Source organism: Clytia hemisphaerica, unplaced genomic scaffold (assembly GCF_902728285.1).
Source record: "Clytia hemisphaerica strain Z4C2 unplaced genomic scaffold, Clytia hemisphaerica genome assembly, whole genome shotgun sequence".
Classification (NCBI taxonomy): Eukaryota; Metazoa; Cnidaria; class Hydrozoa; order Leptothecata; family Clytiidae; genus Clytia; species Clytia hemisphaerica.
In genome coordinates, this window is record NW_027104325.1 from 249,434 (window position 1) to 273,185 (window position 23,752).

At 35.0% G+C, this 23,752-nt stretch overlaps 2 protein-coding genes across 4 annotated transcripts in view; both read right to left on the reverse strand.

The window, feature by feature from the left end:
- The window catches only part of LOC136817659 (neuroblast differentiation-associated protein AHNAK-like), a 301,580-nt gene that overhangs the window by 160,910 nt on the left and 116,918 nt on the right, over positions 1 to 23,752 (reverse strand).
- The window catches only part of LOC136817651 (basic helix-loop-helix ARNT-like protein 1), a 44,789-nt gene continuing 22,420 nt past the window's right edge, over positions 1,384 to 23,752 (reverse strand). For all 3 annotated transcript variants that reach the window (XM_067073975.1, XM_067073973.1, XM_067073974.1), the window contains exons 2-12: positions 11,894 to 11,983; positions 11,117 to 11,310; positions 10,683 to 10,857; positions 10,027 to 10,184; positions 9,239 to 9,402; positions 6,574 to 6,829; positions 5,176 to 5,472; positions 4,666 to 4,798; positions 3,929 to 4,062; positions 3,447 to 3,535; positions 1,384 to 1,703 (exon numbers count right to left, since the gene is read on the reverse strand). In XM_067073975.1, coding sequence (XP_066930076.1) covers positions 5,399 to 5,472; positions 6,574 to 6,829; positions 9,239 to 9,402; positions 10,027 to 10,184; positions 10,683 to 10,857; positions 11,117 to 11,310; positions 11,894 to 11,983 — 1,111 coding nt within the window. In that variant the 3' untranslated portion in view covers positions 1,384 to 1,703; positions 3,447 to 3,535; positions 3,929 to 4,062; positions 4,666 to 4,798; positions 5,176 to 5,398. The remainder of the gene's footprint in view (positions 1,704 to 3,446; positions 3,536 to 3,928; positions 4,063 to 4,665; positions 4,799 to 5,175; positions 5,473 to 6,573; positions 6,830 to 9,238; positions 9,403 to 10,026; positions 10,185 to 10,682; positions 10,858 to 11,116; positions 11,311 to 11,893; positions 11,984 to 23,752) is intronic.

Here is a 23,752-nt window from a genome sequence, read left to right on the forward strand (position 1 = left end):
AAAAAGTAATAAGATTCTTTTATTACATCTTAACGACCAACCAAATCAAATAAGAGCTTGTAAAAACTCCAGCTTGTCCCTATAAAAGCAGTGGAAATCTCAAGGTTTCACTTTTTCTTGCATTAAAGTCAAAGCCTTCAGCTTCGAACTCAATAAAAGAACTGGTAGAATCCGTGATTTGGTGCTATGAACTTCATGTTTTGTCTTTACAGAGACCTCGAATTTACGTGAAAATACTTTCAAAAATTCGTCAAAGGACAAAATTGACGAAATTTTAAATGACGTTTCAAAGACAATTATTAATTTCAAATTTGAACACTTTTAACGATGGCAAGAATCTTTAACCAAGGCTAAAAAAACTACTGTTATGGCACTTAATACATGGGATGATATTAAACAAGGAAATGAACAACCTTGTCAGTAAGAAAGAAGCCCAAAACCCATTTCTTTTAAGCACAAAGAAAATATACATTATTGTCTAATAAACTACACAATTAATTAACAATATATTGGAATAAGGAGCTTGAATAGAGCGGTATATATATTGAGCTTAGCTACTCTCTATTTAGGGATAAAAATGTCAATCTTTTTTGGCAGCTTTATCTCTAACAAAATGGATGGTAAAAATCTGAATACAGAAATTGTTTTAAAAAATCAAAATAAAATGACTTTTCAAATTTTCAAAATTCTTTACTTTATTAGAAAACTCTCCTCAGAAAAATCTAACTTAACTGAAACTTGAGCTGGTACTTGAGCCAAAGCTTATTTTCATCGGCATTCTGGGGATCATTTATAGTAACGAACACTCGGCTAAAATATATTTCCCATTTACAATAGGAACATATTTAACCATAAGGGTCACCTTCACACTTCCAAGTCCATTTTCAATATAGCTGATATTAGAATAAAATAAATTTCGTCGTTTTGGATAGATTACAAATTATTTAGCCATTTTATTCTTGTTAAAAAGATCAGTGGAATATTGCATGGTTTTGCAAAGTGCAGATCCCCCCCTTAATATTAAGTCTTATTAGAAATGGACTTTTCAACCATATATAACTCTATGCGCGCTCTTCTAAAAAACTTAATAAAATCTAGATAAAAGACTTAAATAAAAATCTTCTTAAAAACATTAAACAAAAATAACAGTCCTGATAATGACGAAAAGGTCTCCCAAAGGATAATAGTACCACACCATTCATCAAAAACCAAAGAAAAATATTTCGCCATCCATATTCCGCCGCCGCTGCCGCTGCCATCCATAAAAAAAAGTCCATACCAATTTCTTTTTTTTTTTAAGGAACATCAGTAATATCTACAATCGACAAGTTTTATTTAACAACTACTTTTATAATCATAATTTTCAACGATAAATCTCTCATGTTTGGTCAATAATTTAAAGCATCCTCAAAAACAAATTTCAACCCAAATGTGAAATCATTCTTCAATATCCATTCCAGAGGCATAACCACTGGTAGAAGAGTTCGATTTCCTTTCATGTGGACGACCTTGAATAGAGCTATTAATACTGCAGTTCGAACCGACAGAAGATGGGTAACTGTCACTCAATTGATGAGAAATGGAGGTTGCTGATGGGATACATGATGAGACGCGTTGGATATTTACAAGGCTTGATATGAGTTCGGGGTTAAGACCAGCATCACGGAGAACAGATATCGTATTCGGTGAGTCTGCTAACGATGCTGCTGAAAGAAAACAAAAATTAGTTGAAAATAAAGAAATTTTCAGTGCTTTTTCAAAAGGTGGCCGCGTGTTTCGTCTCTTGAAAAATTTTAAATTAGAAGAGGAGATTTTTGACGACTGCTCTTTCGAAACTTTTAAAGTAAGATGGTCATCCCTCTCGGATCTGTTGTCCATCTACTGACCTAACTCAGGAAAACAATTCATAAGTTATTCGAACTTCATAAGTTATTCGAACTTCATCAATTATTCGAGATTCAGTTCTCGAAACTGGTTCATTCCTCACAGTTAGAAAGCCTTTTGGACATGATCGAAAGAACACATTATTTTCCGTGTTAAAGCGTAAATATCAATAGACAATGTCTCCATCTGGCCCTGAGAAGTGTTGAATTTGAACTTGAATAGAAATACCTGAACTTCTTCGAGAAAAAAAAACTCAAAAAGCTAATAGTAGGCTAGTAGCATTTTTGTAAATAGTCCGGGAGTTTTTAGAAACAAATACTGTACGAGATTAAAATTCCAAGCAGTAACAAAACTTATCACAACCCTGTGACGTCACAGGATATTTTTCTACTTTTCACAGGCATAGCTCTGAACCTTATGTTTAGACGAAAATAACAACATTTAATACTTATACAAGTCGAAAGCTCACAAAAAACGACAGGGAATTTTTTCGAACTCAACCCTCGAGTCTCTACTATAAACGTTCATAGAAAAAAAGTCTGTAACATAAGTACAGACTGCAAATCAGAGCTTAAATGAATAAACGTACAAGATCATGGACGTTTACGTACAGAGATAATTTATGATGATTTTCTTTTAAACAATATTTCTGTCCTAGATCACCATCACATTGTTTGAATTCCTTTCTAAGTGGTACAAATAACACGTACATACATTAGAAGAAAAATTAAAATTAAAACATAAACATTCTTCGAATTCATTGAACATATGCGTAGAGGAAGGTACCTTATCAGGGAAAACTTAGTCGGGGAAAAGTGACGAAATTTTGGCCAAGTGACGAATATTTTTCCCCGACGAAAATTTTCGCCGTTTACCAACTACCAGCAAGTTACGAATATTTTTCTCCGACGAAAATTTTCCCCGAAGAAGTTTTCCCTGATAAGGTACCTGAAAAATTAGTCGCACAGTGAAGAAAGTAACCTAAAATTTATAAACGTATAGAAAACTTAATTTGGTACACAATACAAAAATAAGCAGCATGTACGTTTACTTAAGCCTCAATTACAATCTTTTTCGGGGGTTTCCATACAGTGTGTCTCAAAAAAGCGGACAAATTTTTATACATAGAGTAAAATCTTCAAAACTCATCATCTTAACCAGGCTTGGAATGATTCAAAAAAGATTAGAATTCTCTGTTCAATCAATTGATATTCAATTCCCAATATAATTGAATAGATTAAAATATCGAGTATACAAGTCATAAAATGCCACATAATTTATGAGAATTTTACTTTGTAATAAAAATGTGTTCGCTTTAATTCATGATATGCACCACTGGAGAGTATTCCGAGTGCCGACATTAACTTTTAAAAAAAATTTTGCTTGGCTGGGATTGAGAATCCAGGGTATATAAAGGTCGTCAATTAGAAAAAACAATAGAAAAAGTGACGTATTGGAAGGAACAAAAACAGAAAAGTTGCATAATTTCGTGAAGCCATTGCAGTGGTGCATATCATGAATTGGGACACACTGTATAAAAGATTACGTCATGAAATACATACCAAGATGGGGAGAAGCATGATGAAGATCTGTGATTGGTTGATCGTGATCGAGATCTGTCATCTGTTCCTCAATCGGTCTGTCTTCCTCCCTAAAATTGATCAGAGAAAAGAGATGGCGCTAGATTTTTTAACATGTGCTTGAAGGTTGTACGAGTGGGCTAATCTGAGGAATCCCACATTAAAACACTAGACACACACTAAAAATAGACAAAAAGAACGACAAAGTTAGTCGTCCATGCCCCTGACCCGATTTGTCCACCCCTACGAATTCATTCCTTTTGTTTATCAAGAAGATTAACTACATATGGTTAAAAGAACGACGAATCACGCATGCGTGTTTTAATGCAGGATTCTTTCAGAGGAACAGACTGTAACGTTAATGTTTTAATTTCATATAATTTTCACGAAAAAATTAAAAGTAAACAAACCGAAAACTGAGACCATGAGTGCTTGATTTTTAAAGGAATCAAGGTATGACTTACTCTCCAATGACGTAATTTTGATGCGTAATGAATTCCAATTCATGTGTGAAGGGGTTGAAAAGACTCGAGGCAACCGTCCGCATTGGTAACATACCACCGTGTTTCATTTTGAACCGATAGATATCCGAAACAACCTGAAAGAAAGTGAATAGAAACGTCATCCATGGCAGTAATTACATTTACTTCAGTTATTACACCTTGTATCACAGATTCACGAGGCCATTTTCACACTAGAAAATATGACCAAAAAATCTCACTTACTAAAAACACCGTTAAAATTAAATAAAACTTTGCTCTAATAAATCTTCATGGAGGTGAAAACAATATGTATCGACTTAATTTCAAGCATGCTTGAAGCTCAAATAAATAGTTTTAATCTGCTGTGGTTATATATATTCTCTAGTTTTTTTCTATATTTGTTATTTTAGTACCAGTTTTATCAGCTTTTATTGTTATTTATTTTTCGTCTCCCGCCTCCCGAGTTCCAACCCATTTAGGCCGTGAGCCCATTTTTCTCATTACGTACACACCTTTTTTTTTATCCATTAAATTTTACCAGTTATATTTCTTAATTCATATATTAAAAAAAAAAAACTTTTTTTTAATTTATGTTTCTCGTACTAATCCAAAACGGCAGATTTTGCTAAGCAACCCAGGCATCAGCTGAGTTTTACTGTATACCTCATAAAACCAACAATTACGGTGGTATTAAAATAAGGAAGAAATGAAAGACTTACAAACTCCTCATGATTGCTTGCGAGGACCTGTCTATAGGTGTCACTCAGTGACTTGATGTCATCCTTATGTACGAAATTGTATTCACTATTCCCTATCAGTTCTTGCGGTAAATAGCCAGATATAGGAAAAGCCCTGTGGAGAGAAGAATACAAAGAAATTAGCATATAAGTTGAAAAATAAGAGCCTTCAATTTTTCTCAAAGAAGATAGCAATCGCCTTTTTGACTCGAACTTTTAAAATTCGAATGTTTCCTTAACTCGAAAAAATGTTCTCACTCCGTCAGTTAAAACTCGAAATTTCCTTAATTCGAACAAATTCCGAGTGCGTATTCGAGCTACGGAGATCCCACTGTATATTTGCGGAAAAAGGGATTAGCTTTCTCTCTTTCGTGTCCGCAAAAAATGAAGACATTCATTTGTCGTAACGTCAAAACGACCAACTATTACTATTTTCTATAATATAGGTCTTAAGCCCGTATAAAGGCTAAGAAAATCGGTACAAACACTTACATTTGGTCGACGGAAAGATATTTAGCATCAGCCGAATGTTTAGATGAGAAGTGTCTGTATTCATCCGAAGGCTTGCCGTTCTCTGTCCTTTGGTCCCGATGGTCGACTGGTTTGACCAGGCAAATGAAGCACGTAAATGGAGCCAGTTTCACGGGGTCAATGGTTGGTATATTGTTCCCATTAACCATAGAGGGGCCAGACTCATCGAGGCCGTTTGAAGAACTCAAGTTCGATGTGGGACTGGATGAGTTATTTTCGTTAAATTTTGCCATGTTTTCAAGAAGCCAGTGAGTTTCACTAAAACGAAGAAATGATCTGTTTAGAAAGTTAAAAATCGAAAGTTTAAAGCTTTTAGCACGCGGTTGTTTTGTACAGGATGCACCACAATGTCTTCTTTTCAAGCTACTTTTCTTTCGCGCAAAAAACATTACAAATTATGGAGAAAGTTAGATGTTGAAGTACGTAGAAAGCTACACGTTTGTTTTTTTTAAGAAACACACTTTTAAGAAACATGAGGCTCAAAATGCCTAAAAACTAAGAAACATCTAAGAAACATGCTGAGGCTGAAAATGAGAAAATGACATTTTTTAATTCGTTTTTTAAGAACCTTTCAATCAAAACATGAAAAATAGGCTGATTATGTCAAAAAGTTTAGAAACATGTAAGAAACATTTAAGGCTCAAAAGGTCGATTTCTTAAGAAACATTGAGGCTGCTTGGTAAAACTAGTTTCTTAAAAGAAAAAAACGTGTAGTAAAATAAAAACGAAGAGCAAATTAAATATCAGCAAAGCAAAGTGAGAGATCTTACACCCAAGAGTGTTGAGTTGGTATTTCTACTCATATAGAACATTACGTTTTCGCCCCCAACTTTTAATTGCAGACGATTGCACGAGAATAAAAGACGTGCGGAAATAAACAAGATTAAGTTAAGGTAGCTGTACCTCAATAATATCAGATACTTTAATCGTAGAAATTTTAGCGAGACTTATTCTAGCGTATATTAGTGAGTCAGGAAAATCTTGATTTTTTTTGGTTTTACTTTAGCGAATCACGATTTCAAAAAAATTCGCGTTGATAAATTTTAGCGAATACTCGTATTACATTATTGATTGCTTTCGTTTTCTAGCATTTCTCTGCACTGAAACCCTTCCTATTGATAAAAATGTATCAAGGTAATATAACCAGAAATTTCGCGCGGATAAATTTTAGCGATCTGGCGATTCGGCGTGTTTTAGCGAGATTTATTTTAACGAAAATAGGGAAAACTCGCTAAAACGCTAAAATTAGTCTCGCTAAAATTTCTACGATTAAAGTACTATACCCATTTTCGTCATTTTGGCGTGATTGATTGTTAAATGAACTTTTTGAAAGATAGACATAAGTATATAACTATTTACCTGGTATCGTTGCTGTCCCGTTTATCTTATGAGAGTACCGGTTGGAACCGGATGATTCCGCAGGATCGAAGGCCGGTTGTTTGGTCGTTTTCAAACGGAAATGAAATGAACGCCTTGCTCCGGTGATCAACTTCCCCGTATACATAGAGACGGACCCGACGGATGGTAGGTTCGGGTAGGGTTTCAACATGCTTGTTACTAGGTCAACGTCGTTCGGATGGATGATGTCGAGCAAACTGCGTCCGAGAAGTTCCGTCTGAAAATGAAATGATAGAGCATAGTTTGCAGAGGGGTATGAACCATTGAGTTTCAAGCCCGAAGGGCTAGAGGTCAATCTCTAACCTTTCTCAGGCAAGAAAAATTGAAGCCTTAAAATATGCGCCGTATTTTTGATGACGGATTGAATCTAGCAATTCCTTTGTTTTCGAGTGATATATTTTTCAAAAATGAAGCGGTCAATTTTAGCTTCAATCTGTCATTTGTGTAAAAACCAGGCGGGTCGCTCAAGGCCGCGCAACTTTGGTAGGATTTGTTGGCTTCAAATCCTACCAAGGAGATTGACCTCTAGCCCTTCGGGCTTGAAACTCAATGGTATGAACCCCCCTAGGTTTATTTCATCCCCCCTATATACCCATCCCCCCCTTTTGTAATGAAATCTTATCCCCCCCTTTTTTTTTACAGAAAATCCGTTTCGAAGGAAACTCGCTTTCCCACCTACCAGCAAAATTATCAACAAGAAAGAGTATGAAGTATTATAGTCACGAGCCAACAATGACAGAATATAACTAACTTACTTGTATTTGATTAGAAAATTGACCAAAATTTCCAAACCCCCCCTTTTTTATTTGATCCCCCCTACATTCCCATCCCCCCTAGTTTTTTCGGCAGATCTCGGTACCCCCCCTACAAAGGCCCTCCAGAAAGTTGACATCCCCCCCTATTAAAAAGGGGGGGTGCAAACTATGTAGAGAAAACTTTATTACTGAGTTTTTTCGGTGCAATGACATGAATGATTAATTCAACTTTATATGAAAATGTGTCCGCTTTTTCCGGGACACACTGTATAGCAAGTGCACCCCTGAAACATCCAACGAAACGACGCTAGGCGCCGTATTAGTGTTGATTGATTTTTTAAGCATTACTTGGTGGTTTTCGCAGATCTTTTACTTTCATAAAACTATGTTGGATTTTTTTGCATTTTGCGAAATAAATTTGGTAAAAGGAAATTTCTATATAATTCAATGGAACAAGTAAGTAAGAAAATAGTGCCTTGAAGTCCAGTCTGTATCCAGGGGGGGGGTGAAGCAGTTAGTACAAGACATCATGCCTACTAACTGCTTTCTCGGAAGAAGTTAGTAACACCACCACCTTGGTACACTTAGTACAGTTAGTACTAACTGAATTTAGCCTTGAAAAAGGCTTTTGACCTTCATAAATTCAATAAAATCAAATCAAATAAAATTTAATATCTTAAAAATGATTCAATTTTCCATAGCTTTCAATAGGAAAAAACAACATTTTAGAAAGTCAAATTTCTATTGCAACCAGCAAATTGTTTTTAAGATTTAAAAAAAAAATTTCGAAAATTTGAAAAAAAAATCTACTTCCCAAAAGATTTTTTTGGTAAAATATGGTCTTTTTTTTTTAAATTTTCTCACAAAATCCTATTTTTTACACAGTTAGTACCAAAATTTGGCAAATTTTTAGCAGGGGACCACCCTTTTTTGCAGTTAGTACACCTGAGTACTAAGTGATTTTATCCAATTCATATGGCACACCACCACGGTACTAACCGGCATGATGTCTTGTACTAACTGCTTCACCCCCCCCTGCTGTATCGGTGATTCCCTGACATAACACTTTTGTTGATTACAAGATACAATGCATTTGTTTGCATCACAAATACACAAATATTTCAAAGTGGCAGGATAAGAGTTTTCGATGCAATCAATGATAGTCAACGGTTGGTTTATGTTTTTATGTAAGAAATGAGGAGGAATTGCACGTGAACATGCACGCCAAAAAGTTAAGCTTCTATTCAAACCTAAGGTCTGATTATTGGGTCCATTTCCGAGACCATTAATGCAGCTATACTGTCTACACTGTAGACATAGAAAAAGCTTCGAAACCTTCAGACCATAATAGAATCAGTTATAGGCTCTGAACGAAGGAAAGAACTAAGTAGCCTTGTGCTTAGAGAAGCCACGTCAATTTATGGTCAGTAAAATATGCCAGAACATGACAAGGCGACAAGGCTATTAAATCAGACATTTCAGGTTCAAGGACTTCCTCGCTAATCACGAGCACGAGGAAAAATCAGTTTATGTCGTAACACGGAGAAGAATTGGTGGTTTAACACGAAACCAAAATAGAATTGTTTACTTTACGTCAACTGACCACATCCAGTTTTTAGTAGGCATTATTCACGAAATCATTTTCCTCGTTGTATTGTTCATTATCTTTGAGACAAATTTTACCAACGTTTTGTTCGATTTTATTAACAATTTTGAAAATCAGTAAATTTGAGTAAAAAATGTTTCGATTTTTGCGATTTTAAAACCCTTTTAGAGAGCGAATTTTTTTCATGCCCGTTTAATCGGCAAAAAAGGTATTGTAATATTGGAAATGATCGAGACTTTGAATTAAAAAAAAGGCGGGAACTTACTGGTTCATGATTGGTGCAATTACTAACAGAATCGGACACGTGCAAAATGTGTGCTTGATCACAACTCATGACCAACAAGAAACCATTCTGGTCGATTAAATATTTCATTTCTTCTTCACTGAGAAAGGACGGTTTGTAACGTGAATCTCCTTCATCTGTATTCCCTGGAACAAGAAAAAACAAGTTATTTGGTAGACCCTCATCATAGAACAACCTTTCTACAGCCCTCTTTAAGCTCAGTGGTAATTAAATTTTACGAAAAACTAATCTTACTGTTTGAAAGAACTTTTTCCAGCTAAAAAAATTCAGATAAATCTATCCAAGTGATTCTAATAACGCAATAAAAAATCAGGATTGAAATATTCTATGTACTGAAGCTGTAACTTGACTGGCTTCTAATCTAGAGGGGTCAAAAACTGGAAAACATTTTAAATCAGGTTGCCAAAATTGACGTCTGCAGCTCCCTTTATGGAGTCGCAATGAACTAGGTCCTACAATGGTCCACAAAGTCATAACTTAAGGGCTGTAATGGACATGTCTCCATAACAATTTCCGTTAAAAAGTGAATGGCAGCCTTTGCTGCTTGGAAGATATTGCACTTTGTCCAAAAATGATAGCTGAAGCTGTGAAATCAAATTTTTGTCTTAAAAAGGATTATCTGCAAATTATATAGGGCCTAGGAAGCCTTAAAAGGCTATAAAACAAAGTAATCATGGGATTCAATATGTCACAGAGATGTTTAATCAAGTCTTTATTTTAGTAACTGGGCGGTAGAGAGAAAGACATACGTGTTAACATCCGAACTTGTTGGACAGCTAATTCAAGCATGGAAAGTTTGTCCAGCCGATGTGTGGCGTTCATACACATCGGCACCAGGGAGCCGATCTCATTAATCAATGAACTGATATTGTTGCGTCGTCTCTTCTCAATCTGTCGATGGTACGCTCTGTTAAAAGGTTAAATAAAAGGGAAGATCAGATAGTTTGACACTTACACTTTGAACGTAATTCTTTGTAGTTTAGTATGTAAAGCTTAACTACAGAGTGTCACGTAAAAAAACTTCCACTCAACGAGGAATTTCAAATTTTAATTCAAATTTAATTTTTGTGGGACACTGTATTTTAGAAGGCGAGAAATGTCCTTCACCGATTTTTACATAGATTTGTTGCCCTGCATCAAAGAATCTCACGCCAACCAACTGTTTTTGAAACAATCGACGCGTGAGATTCTTTGATGCAGGGTAACAAGTTCTATGCATAAATCGACGCAACGTAACATATTACCTAATACCATACTTAACCACTAGCTCTGGATATAGTTTACATGGCAGTAAAAGTTTACTAAACGCAGCTGGCACACATCGTTGTTTCAACGTTCATCTAACGTTATATGGACGTTGCGAACGTTGAATAAACGTTGAAACAACGTCGTGTGGGGAACTCACTTGTACGAGGACGGACGCGACTTTCGATTGGAAAACGACGACGAATCGCCGATGGAGCGTTCATCTTGGGACGACGATTCGTCGAAATATGCTGACGAAGCACTTTCTCGGCGCGTACCACGCTGTTGAGCATTTCTTAGTTTCAATAAGTCGAGGGTTGCAAAACTGTCATTTTCTATAACAATGAATGATATTACGTTAAAGGTCGCAAAAGAAACCAACATGGTGCTGCATGAAGCTTTATCGGTACATAGTACAGTAGAATCTTATTCAAGCTTTATACTGGAAAGGGGAATCTTATTTGGTCGAGTTACAGAAAGATTCGAATTGTAGAAAGCATAGGTTTCTCCTTGAAGAAGAGTAGGAATGAGTTCGAATTATAGAAAGATTCAAATTACAGAGAGTCTACTGTAAATTAGAAAGAATTATCTTACCGAGATCCGAGGTTGAAGCAACAGTAGATGAAGCTGTTGAAAATGTTCTCTGAAGAAATGGTGATGTAGGGGTTGCAGTTGATTTGCGTACTTTGGGTAGCGGTGGGTTATTATTACGTTCCTCCTGTGTTTGAACGGAGACAGTTGGAGACGACTGTTCTCGGTTAGCGTTCTCAGTGATGTCAGCTTCCGACCTAAAGTTATAATAATACGGAAAATTATCTTAAACTCTTATTCAAAAAATGTCAATAGTGATCACATCCCTTAAGGCTTTAAATGATTTTTTTATGAATAGAACATCAGCCGGGTAATAATCTCAAAACGAGACAAGTGATGTTCGTGACGTAATTTATGAAAAGGTGTATTGTTTAAACATGTGGAGAAATGTAGGAAGTATGTGTGCAATCGGCACATATTGGTTCTTGATTGCATAGTCCACTCAAATTTTAGGACTAGGAGATTCATTTTTTCGAATACATAATCAGCACTTTGAAAGTTTGGTCAATAAAAATGAATGGAAAGCTGTAGGTAGACTTTTGGAATTTATCCAGAATTATCAGGTTTAAAGGCTAGCGAGAAAAGTAAAGCATAAAGATTTGTGTAACATTATAGATGACAGATTGAATCTAGTGCTTTCTTTGTTTTTTTTTTTGCAGTACTTTTTACTTTCAATCATACGTCTTGGATGGGAGAGTAATTGGATACATTTCCCATCCACTAGATTCCTCTCTATCCCTTCAGCCTTTAAACTTAAAACGTGCTTTAACTTTAACATACCTTGGCCGTTTGGAAGGTTCAGAGAGAACGCTCCGTGAAGGTGTGCGTGCCGTGTGCACGTCTTTTATGTCCGTAAAAATGGATGGCGAACTGAAAAAAACGAACAAGATACGTAATTAGTATATATGTAATCACATGATAACGAATGCAATTCGAATATAATTGCACGAGTGCAATTTTCGAATTGTACGAGTTATTATGTGATTACGAGCTAATCGCACAATGGCTTTCACTACTTTTTCCCAGTAAGGAAAGTAAATTACAGAAATTACACTGAGAGTTTTATATTTTTTCTCTTCTCTTTATGTCTTTCTTTTATTGTTAGTTATTGATTTTCGTTCTCAAAAAATGAATTTCGAATGCAATTAAAACGTTCGATGCAAGAAAAATGTAAGAAAAAACATCAAAATCATTTTTGTAAACATTGGCGCAGCATTGAAGAGTGTGATTAACGATTAATTGCTCTCTACAGGTTGCAATTAACGATTAATTGCTCTCTCTTTGAGGGCGTGTCAAATAAGAAAAAATAAACCATCGTGCGCGATTAAAGGTTTTATCTTTACATAAAAGTTCCTGTTTCATATCAGACACATGTTTCATACCAGGACAAGTGTCTGCCTATTGTTATTATTGTGCTGATATCAGGAAAAATATTTTTCTTTTCCTCTTTCTGACCAATCTTGCTCCACACCCGTGTCAATTCGATATCAAAAAGCTTGTCAATTAAAATTGATGAGCAAGCAAATGATATCACTCTTATTCAAAAACTATTTGGAAACTTGCATTTTTGATAAAGGAAATAATTATCTACTTGCAATTGTCGGGCAAATACTAAAAAATACACGAGAAAGCAAGTGTTCGCTAATTGAAAGTGTTGTAAGTCTATTAGAAGCTTCGGAATTATGGCCTCCTATTTCGAGCGCTAAAAGTTATGCTATTTTGCTCTTCTAAGGACATCTAAATATCTCTCTAATCTTTTCAGACAAAAATCTATTGCTCTATATTCCACAAATCACTATCATTCTTGCCGATTGGACCTGCATTCTGTGGGCTACAAACCTGCATTTTGTGGTACAGTTTCCATTTTCATTAACGACAAGATCACAAAAAAACACTACAAAGAAAACAGCAGAAATATTTTCAAAAGCTGAAGCATGCAATTCATTAAGCAGCATAGTAAAACGTTATCCACAAAAAAACCAAACCTGCATTCTGTGGGGCAATTTATCCGTAAAATTGACACTCTCATTTCCAAAAGGTAAGAAGATGAAATCAAAAGGAACCTGCGGTAAAAGTTTGTTATCGTGAAAAGTTTCAGGATATATAAAAGAATTTTCATAGCCATACTCTTATGCGTTAGAATACGCATTACAAAAAAAACACCTGCATTTTGTGGGCCAGGGACTGTATGAAAGAAAATTAGTTTTATAAAAATGTTTGCCGTTCGATCGATGCAAAATTCCATCCAGTTTGCTCTTTTAGTAATCCCTCTAAATGAATCTAAGTGAAGTTACTATAAAGCAAAAAAAAAAAAAAAAACAGTAAACTTAATCAAAAAGGTTCTTGTGTTTTTTGTTGTTTACCTCAAAAAGATACTTCAATTGGACCTTGGACCTAGGTCCCATTAGTCTGGGAGCAGAATTCAATATCTCGAGTTATAGACGATTTTGCTTAGTCGAGAAGGTGAATGGGGTAAGTGGAAATTTTATGCTGATTATAGAAACCTTGGGCCTTGAAAAGCTGGACAAAATTGCAAACAAAGATGGAGTTTCCACTCCTTTGCAGTGTTTTTTTTCGATTTTATCTGCCCTAGAAAAAAGCTTACTGTCAGCAATGTAAAGGGTTTTAAAGATTCAATTTTTTATGCAAAATGTTGTAAATAGAATGGATTAACAGAAAAAAATCCAAAAATCTAAAAAATCTAAAGAATCTTTCACTCCATCTTGGGTTTTTTTGCAAAAAAATGATGTTCTTTTAATTCATCAAAAACTAATCGATGAACAACTGAAATTGTATCAGAATCAGTCCAAAAACACTTTCCTACTAAAAATACTACAAAAGAATAAGAAAGAATATATATAATAAATTCAGAAAAATGGGCTCAAATTGTATTTTGCACTCCTCCTTTGCTGTTTTTCTTAACGAAACAAGATCTTGGGCATTTTCGAAGAAAATATCAGTTCTTTTTTATCTACGACTTGAAATCCTGTATTTTTATTAGATTCGTTTTATTCTGACATAAAGTGCTGAAAATTCTTCACTGGTTTTTGAAGCCAAAATTTAGTAACTAATAGCCCAAATCAGTAATTTCACTTAAAAATTGTCAAAAGCTAGTCTATGAAACACTGAAATTGTGTTAAAATAAGTACAAAAACATTTTTCTGTTATAAATTTTTACATGGTTGACAGTAAGCATTTTTCTGAAACAGGTGAAACCAGGTGAAACCAAAAACACCACAAAGGAGTGCAAACTTCGGCCTCATTTGCAATTTTGTTTTCCTGGGCTCCTATGTATAATCAGCACAAAATTTATGTTCCAATGATGTATAAGAACCCCATTCACCTTAACTGGGTTAAGTAAAGTTGCTATTTCACGATTCTGCTTACAGACTAGCAGGTAACAAGTAACATCAGGCCCGAAGGCCTATTTCGCTACATATAAAAATACAATAATAGTCATAAAAACTTTTATTACATGAACTATAAAAACAAAATGAGCTGGAGTTTTTACAAGATACTTCACTAATTGGTCATTTGAAGTGATAGAGATGATGCGTTCTGAAAATCTTAGATTGAGATTATTGACAAAATTGAGATTGAACAACAAAAGTTATAACAAAATTTTAGTGAAAAATGTTAAAAAATGACATTTTGATGTGTTTTTGAACTTCTTCAAAAATGAATTTTGACTTCAAAAGATTATAACTTCCAGAACCACTGTAGTACCAATTTTAAAAAACTATATGCTAAATGTTAAGTGTGCCTTTCCTCTTGACAATTAAAAAGATTTTACTAAAAGATTCACATTATTTTGGACACAGTTAATCATCAAACCTTTTTACTTTTTTCTAGATCGCCTGATAGAACACTGCCAAATCATACATGTCGGTTGTTGGAATACGCATTATTAGCACACCTAACTCTAGGTGAAGTCCTGAATGCTTCCTCTTCTCGCCTTCTCGCCTCTTCTCGCCTAGACAACCGTCTACAACTCTATTCCTTTAACGCCATTCACATGACTTTGTCTCCACTCAAACCACACAAAAATAACATTTCCGTGTCATCAATAAAACCATACCTTTTCATAGTTTGTACTAAGGCCCATAGTCCCATGTAGTGATTTATTTCACATACTCGTCTGACATCTCCAAGAGATCGTGGTTCAAAGCCCATCACCATCTCATCTTTTTCTTCAAAACATTGTTCCAAGTACACCTTCTAAATTCAGCTCCTAGATATGCTCAAGCTATTCCTGTACTATCATTCTCAAGCAGCCCCAAGAATACTGCCCCAAGAATACTTCCTCGACTCTTTCTCAAGCAGCACAAACTTAGATATTTTTTCTGTTTTACAACTCTCCACTTTGGATCCCTCTCCCTTGTTTACCCTGTTTGTTGTTTTATTTACCCTGTTTGTTGTTTATATTTATTTTTTAACAAACCTACTACTGGTAATTAAATTGATAAAGGATAACCTGTCTGCTTTCAGGGGAATTGGTGCCATAGGGATAGATCTTCCCATGCCACCAAAACCCTGGATAGCATTATAGTCTTTGAAACCAGTTAACATTTGAAAAGTAGTTGTTTGACATTTTTGAGTTTTTTTAAAAAAAGATTTCGCAGATGAGACCTTTCCAAATTTCTATTGGGACTTAATTTTGCAGAATGACACCCAAATCCACAAAAATTAATCCCTGCAAAAAAATTTTAATTTTTCACAAAACTCATAGTGCTTTAAATGAGGCCCGGAAAACCGGAGTTACAAAAACTAGAGTTACAAAAACCCAAGCTACACAAACCTGAGTTACGATAAATGCGACGTCATAAGTCTCATATTATAACCACATATATCATTTTGTAACTCGAAAAAGTTAACTTTGTTTATCCATCTTATCTTTTTTTTCAGGTTTTAGTTTTCGAGTTACGTAACTCGAAAATAGGTTTTATATTTAATTTTTTGAGTTGCGTAACTGGAAACTTTGATACATTAAACGTTTTTTCTTTTATTAGAACCCAGTTTATAAGAACATTGAGGCTGAAATTCGTCGAAAAAATAAGAACATTGTAAGAACATGCCCAGCCTCAGTTTTGGAAAAAAATGACAAGAAACTACAATTTTTTCCTCTTTTCAAGCAGTTTTAAACAAACTTGGGAATGGATTTTCTAAATCGAGAGTCTAAGATTGTCCAAATTTTTACCAATTTTAAGTTCTCTTTATTTTGCAAGATATTGTCGATTTAGAGTAGTCTGAAAATTTAAGAACGTATCTAAGAACATTTCAGGCTGAAAATTGCTGAAAAAATAAGCACATCCAGGCTCAGCCAAATTTTAGGTGTTCTAATAAAAAAAACAACGTGTACTTGAGCTTTTGAGTTATCTTATTAGACGAAACCAAATTGGCAAAAAATCCAAAATTTATAGTATAAAGGAAAATATAGCTACTATAGTACTACTTCTAGATGATCACAAAAGAAAAGACACTTCAGATTTCTTTTGAATCTAAAGCGGAAATGATAGAAACAGCATTCAAAATAATCTAATTATTTTACAAAGCAGAAAATATAAAAGAACAGACGTCATAACGACGGTTTTAAACAAAACCATTCAAAAAGTAATATAAGCAGTTATTGTGTTACTTAATAAAGCATTTGTTTTAAGAGCCATTTTCTGTAAATCAGGCAGAATCAGGCAGGTCGAGGAAGTGATATCCTCAGATTTTACCACTGAAACAAACGATTTTTAGTTAGTGTTTTGGCCGTATTACCCAATCCTAAAATCAAACAGAATCAAACCAATATGCTCTAATACCATTTTTGCACAATTTATATCTTCAAAAATCTTTTTAAGTCATATCAAGACTTAGCCAATTTTCCCTTAAGCTTGGTTCCCACTGGGCGATAAGAAGCGATAGAAAGCGATAGAAAGTGACAGAAAGTGAGGGAAAATATTTTTTTTCAATTTTCAATGGAAACATGGCGATAACTTTCTGTCGCCTTCCATCGCTTTCCATCGCTTTCTATCGCTTTCTATCGCCAGAATAAAAAGATGAAAAAGTTTTCATATCTATCGCTTTCTATTGCCTAACATAAAAGAGTTCCGACAATTTTTGAACATAGATTCTCAAAGTAATGATTTTTTTCGTGAAAAAAATTTCAAAACAAAAGTGTGTGATATGAGAGTTTCTCTTGATTTTGTTCTGCTATTTGAGTACGTACTGCAACGAATAAAAATATAACAGACATGACCAAACGACAGCTTACTACAAAAAAATTAAAATATATGAAAGAATGGCTTCTTCCTCTGATGATGAATCCATATCCCGGGGGGGCAGTGGGTTTACCAACTGACGGTATGTGCGGCGAAATAAATGGCTTTTAGAATTGCACCCTTACAGTGCAGAAAAAAATCGGTGAAATTCATACTCTTACAGTGCATTTTTTCAAATTTTAAACTCTTTTAGAGCAAAAAAATCAAGATTTTTGAGCAAAAATTTGCAATTTTTCCTAGATTTGCTTTGATATTCGTTTGATTTCTTTCTGCTCGTAGTTTAAGTTTTTCTCTTCTAATTCTTCAAAAACATCTGTTTTTTCATATTTCCATCGCTTGCTATCGCTTTCTATCGCTTTAATTTTGAGAAGTTATCGCTTTCTATCGCTTCTTATCGCCCAGTGGGAACCAAGCTTTAGGAACACATTGTTTTTCCCTAGCAACCAGGCTTCCAGCCTTATCAAAATTTCCTTTCCTAGTGATTCCAGACCATGGTAAATGTCTTCGATTGCAATATCGAAGTCTTGGGTAACAATTTTCGCTGAATTTTAGGGCAAATTAGGGCTGCAGGGACAAAAAATAGCAAACCCCAACAGGTAACGAGGAAGCAACTTCCGCTGAGGCTTGTTGCAAAACCCTGAGTCAAATCAAATTGATTCTAATTCATTATTGCAGAGGAAATACTAAGAGAGTGGCTGGTACTTAGCATAGAATGTTCTTTTAGCAGGTGAAATGAGGCTTTTGACAAGAAATTTCACCACTAAGGAAAAACCCAAAGTCTCTCGTTGGAACTTAGGGCCATGGCTTTAAAAGCTCATTGAAAATACTAAATAATTGAGCGAAAAGATATGTTTAACCGCCATTTTAGGGCGTGGCCTTAAAAAATGTCACATGGAGATTTTAAATGAAAGTTAAAGATGACCAGAAAGACTTCAGAAATATACAAAAATATCAATGTGACACTTGTGGCCAAGCCAGCTAATTGCTCTAAAATCTATTCAAAATTAGAAATGTTTTGATTTCAGGCAATGATTTCTAGCCAAGGGGTCAGAAAAATCTTCTCAAAGTGCTATTGTTCAATGTACCCATGGATTTCTTCCAGGAAAATAAGATTGAAATGAATCTTATAAGCTTGATCATGTCTAAAATTGCTCTTGAAGTCAAAGATTTATCAAAAGTGCACTTTTTTGGCCAAATGGGCCCAAATTTTAAAGGCCCATAAGGCCCGTATCTTGGGAACGAAAAAAGATTTTTCAAAAAATCTTTTGGCCAACTTGGTCACTCTCTAAGATAACTTGAATAAAAATGTTGCAACTTAATTTTTCGAGTTAGGTAGCTTGAATAATTATTCTACATTTCTCTGTTCAAGTTACATAACTCTAAAACAAAAAACAATTTGAGTTACATAACGACAGAAAATACTGTTTTGAGTTAAGAAGTCTCCTTAGGCAAATACTTTTTAATTTATTGGTTGACAGATCCGCCGACCTTGTTTTTGCCAAATTAGAAAAAAATAAAATATAGATTTCAAAAACTCATATTTACTTTTTCTCCTCAGACCTTCAAAAAAGAAGAGAGAAATAAGCAACCTTTACTTATAACTTAAACAGGAAAAAAAAGAAAAGAAAAGAAGAGAAAAAGAGAGGGGTTAAATTATCCAACACAGCTGTACCCTTTTCTACCAATGTAAAGGTACTTTTATCCTTCCCTTAATGTCAGGGAACTTCCCAATGGAATTTTCCTATCCACAAAATTCAAACTAAATTATATAATTCTTTGAGTAGTGTACACAAGTGCTTTTCCTCATTTTTTTCTTTCTTTTGTAATCGTTTTTATTATTAAAGTCCTTTATGTGATTGTTAAAATTCAAGAGTAGATATAAAAATAGGCAAACATGAAAAGTGGGATGAGGGAACATAAGTGAGAACCCTAAGTGGTAAGTGGGCACCTAAAGTGAAAACCCTAATTGGGCACCTATACAAATATCAGTCTTTATGTGTATAGTTATGTTTCAGTTTATTTTTAGTGTTTTTTTACCATAGAATCTTATCTATAACAAAATGTACCTAAGCTCAAACTTTATTCTTTTGTCTTTAAATTTGAAAAATTGATACTAATCGATACAAAATTTCATAATATTTTATTCGTAATAACTAAAACGTGAAACGTCAGAGAAACGGGTGGAAACGATATGGAAAGGGGGGAATCACCCTGGAAACGGGGAGAAACGACAGGGAAACTGGTGGAAACGACATGGAAACGAGGAGAAACGATTGGAAACGGGTAAACGACCAACAGTGAACAAAGCTTTTGTTGTATCATTAGTCGGTTCCCGTCATCGCAAACGCCGATTTAGCAAAGCCCTTAGGATGATAAAGATGGTATTGTTGATGCTCTCAAACTTTATTTTTTAGGGGAATTCAAATAAGTTTTCATCAACCACGGGAGTACAGGAGTACATATCATATCGTAAATTATTTTTATGCTTCAAATGGAATAAGAGATAGAATGGGACTTCTTCACCAGAAATAGTAAATGAATAGTAAATAAAAGCTTAGTAAATAATAAATCTTCAATTGTGAGAGTTTCTTCAGTAAGTTTGAAAGCGATTTCAATTTAATTTTAATCGAAAACCGGAACTTATTGACTTGAGCAGTAAAACGTCAAATTGAGAGCGTCAATATATCATCAGTGTGTAAGAATGGATATATAAAAAATGTTGCTTGCTGTATTTACGAATTTGAGGTTGACATGACGCGCCTTAGAAGACCAAATAATAACTGCATTTTCGAAAAGCAATAAGATTTATTGTTTTAAAACTGCACGAAATCCCTCTTTCATACTGGAATCAACCCCTTGGCAAAATTTGAGAAATTTTTCATAAACTCGCCGAAGAGTAGATATACGCTTTTTTTTTATAAGAATAGTGTACTTTGGTTGAGGGTGAGCATTATTCTTATTTTTCTATTGTTCTAAACAATAGGCCTATTGTTTTAAACCCGAAATCTCACCCTGATATTCTTATAGAAGTTATTCTTATAAAAGAAAAAGCGTGTAGATAAGCTGAACGCATCATAAGCCCTTTTGATAGTAAAGGGGAAACTATAGACTGAATTAATCCCAAAGAACGAAAAATTACCACTTAAAATGGTTTAAAACTAAAGATATGACAAATTTTAACTGAATTAATCCCAAAGAACGAAAAATTACCACTTAAAATGGTTTAAAACTAAAGATATGACAAATTTTATGTTTTGTTACGTCATTTGGGCTCTAAATGATGTCATCGAATGTGTAATAAACTTTTCACTCTACTGTAACTATTTCTTCATTGACCAAATATATGCTCATGATGATTTCCGATCCAAAGAGGGGTCAATCATTGCTTAAATCCTTCTCAAACTCTAGATATTGTATTTTTCAGTTTTTGATGACATCATCGGACCTAAGATGCCTCAATTTGAATATATTTAATTTCGAAAGTCTCTATATATACCTACTCTTACCCCTCTTAACTTATTTTCCATTTAAATTATCGATCCAATGAGGGGTCAACGACCTCCCAACTCCTTTTCAAACTCGAGATAACGCATTTTGAAGTTTTTCCCAAACTTGTGACGTCATTGGGTCCCGTTCTAATGTTGTCAATTCAAGAATTTTGGAATTTTTGTGGTCAACGGGTAGCTTATGCCCCAAGGGTCCCAAAAAAACAAAAAACGTAATTATTTCCACGGGAAAGTGGGTTTTTAAATTTGCGAAAGATTTGCACTGCAACGACTTTTTCATAGATTACCTATATCCGTATATTATACTCTCACGGTTATGCGAAGCCTGTGATAGACGGAGATGTATCTTAATGCTGAGCTAGCGTTACATAAATTTCCATATCGTTTCCACTGGTTCCCACCCGTTTCCATATCGTTTCCGTGTCGTTTCCACCCGTTTCCGTGTTGTTTCCACCCGTTTCCATGTTGTTTCCACCCGTTTCCTCATCGTTTCCACCCGTTTCTGTATCGTTTCCATCCGTTTCTGTATCGTTTCCACCTGTTTCCACCCGTTTCTCTGATGTTTCACCTTTTAGTTACTACGTATTTTATTTTATTTTATTATTTCCTCAGATTTCAGATTTTAAAAAAGAAAAGAAAAAAAAATTTAAACATAAATTATTTTTATTTTTTTCCATCCTCCTGTCCAATACTTTTCCTCAAAATGTCCATAAACCAGAAAATAAAAAAGAAATTACCTTGTCGTAATCAGTTTTTTGTAACTCAGGTTTTCCGGGCCTCGCTTTAAATTATCTTTTTAATAATTTGTTATTGTTGAAGTAGTTGGTTGAAAATTGGAATGCAAAACAAACTTTAGTGCTCACTGAAAGCGAATGGATTTTAGGTCCTACCCAAAGTTGTGAATATTTTCAGATTTTTAATGAGTCATAAATATTATTGCGGCAACCCTCCTCTTAAAATTTTGGTCAAAAAGTTCACTCAAGCTCCAGTCTGGAAAACAAGGCATTTATCCTATCATAGACTACTAGCAAAGCGTACATTGGCATAGCGTCATCCTGGGTTTAGGTGCCAGGCAAAAATTAGGTCCCCCCCTGAGTTTTAAGTCCCCCCAAAGATTTATGAATTTTTTGTTAGCCCCCAGGACTTTTGACCCTAGACACTTTCAAAAATTGATCCAGTAAAAAAGGGTTTTCCAATGTAAATTGCGTTCAGTTCTAAGTTTAAGATAAAATATTTTTCAGATTCATGAGCTTCAATTTGAGTAATTAAAGCCAACTATTAAGCTGAATTATTTCAGCCCCTGCGTTAAGTGATGAGATTTTAGCTCCCCCCAAGTACATAGGTCCCCCAAAAAAGTGGTTTACTTCCAGCCCCCTTCTTTTTTGGGAAAAATTTAGGGTGTAACCCCCCCCCCAACCAGCAGGGGGGGGGCTGACGCTATGATTGGCGAACAATAGTCGAAATTACCCCATAATTTGTACTCTCGGTACCTAATAGCCGGGGGGTTTGGAATAAGCAGGGGGTTGGAAAAAATCTCAAAACTTAATAAGCGGGGGGGGGGGGGTGGAATAAAAATGTCCTGGCTGGAAAATGTTTGAAAAGGAGGCTAATGCAGCAGAATTAGGACAAAAGAGGGAACTTTCAAAAACTTTTTCCCAAAAATCAATAAGTGGGGGGGGGTTGGAATAAGAATGTCCTGGGTGGAAAATTTTTGAAAAATTAATTAGCGGGGGGCGGCGGCTATTAGGTACCCGAGAGTACGTACAAACTTTTTTACCTATCCACATCTAACTCAAAAAGCACTGGGACATTCTAAATATCAATGAACGATTTCAAAATACCCACCAACAAGCACCGGTGTGAATTCTGATCTACACATTCTTTTTCGACCAAACTCAAGTTATCAGATGGCCCAATTTACACCAACCTATTTTGTATAAAAACATTTTTTCTATGGAAATATCATTCCCTTGAGATCAAACTGGGTCCAAAACCTGTGGGGAAAAACAAACTATAATAGCAGCATTCTTTTTCACCCTTCAACATGTCATCCGAGGCAATTAAAGGCCAGTTATAAAATGACACTATCACTAATTTAAGGGGTATTTACGGGACAACTTTGAAATAAATTTTGGGAAGATTTACTAATACCTAAATGGTATTAAATTTCACGTGTTACAACAATGTCAAGATTCGCTAATTTTTTTCGAGGAAACGTGCTTTGCGTGTATTAAATTTCATGATTGGGCTCTTCCAGAAAAAATCTGTTCATGAGGGGTGGAGGATATATTATTTTTTTCATGAATTACCCCTCGCCTGGACATTTTGATTTTTAACCCCCTGGACACGGGTTATACCCCTGGACAAACATCATGCAAATCAACCCTGTGGACACAAAAAATTACCCCTGGACATTGGAATTTACCCCCTGGCATTGCAATTTTTTGGTATTTTTTCAATACCCCTGGACAATTAATCCTCCACTCCCCATGAACGGATTTTTTCTGGAAGAGCCCATTGCGAGTTTCTGGAAATTTTCGCGTGTAATAAATTTAGTATCACTTGTGGCAGTCGACCTTGTCAAAATCTTAGTATCATTCTAAGACAACGTTGTTTTAACATCTTTGTAAGGTTAAATTCACATAAAAAAGTTTCCAGAGGCTCCTCAACAATGGAAAAAGCCCCTCCACAAATTTTTATTCCTTTAAGGGTAAAAGCAGTCATGAATCTAAAAATTTACTGTTTCCTTAGAAAAATTCACCATTACCTTGTTTCTAATGACCAATTAATTAGGAGCTACTCATTAAAAGATGCCGATACATAGTGTCCTCCCCCCCCCCTTTATAAAGGGGGGGGGGGAAACCAAT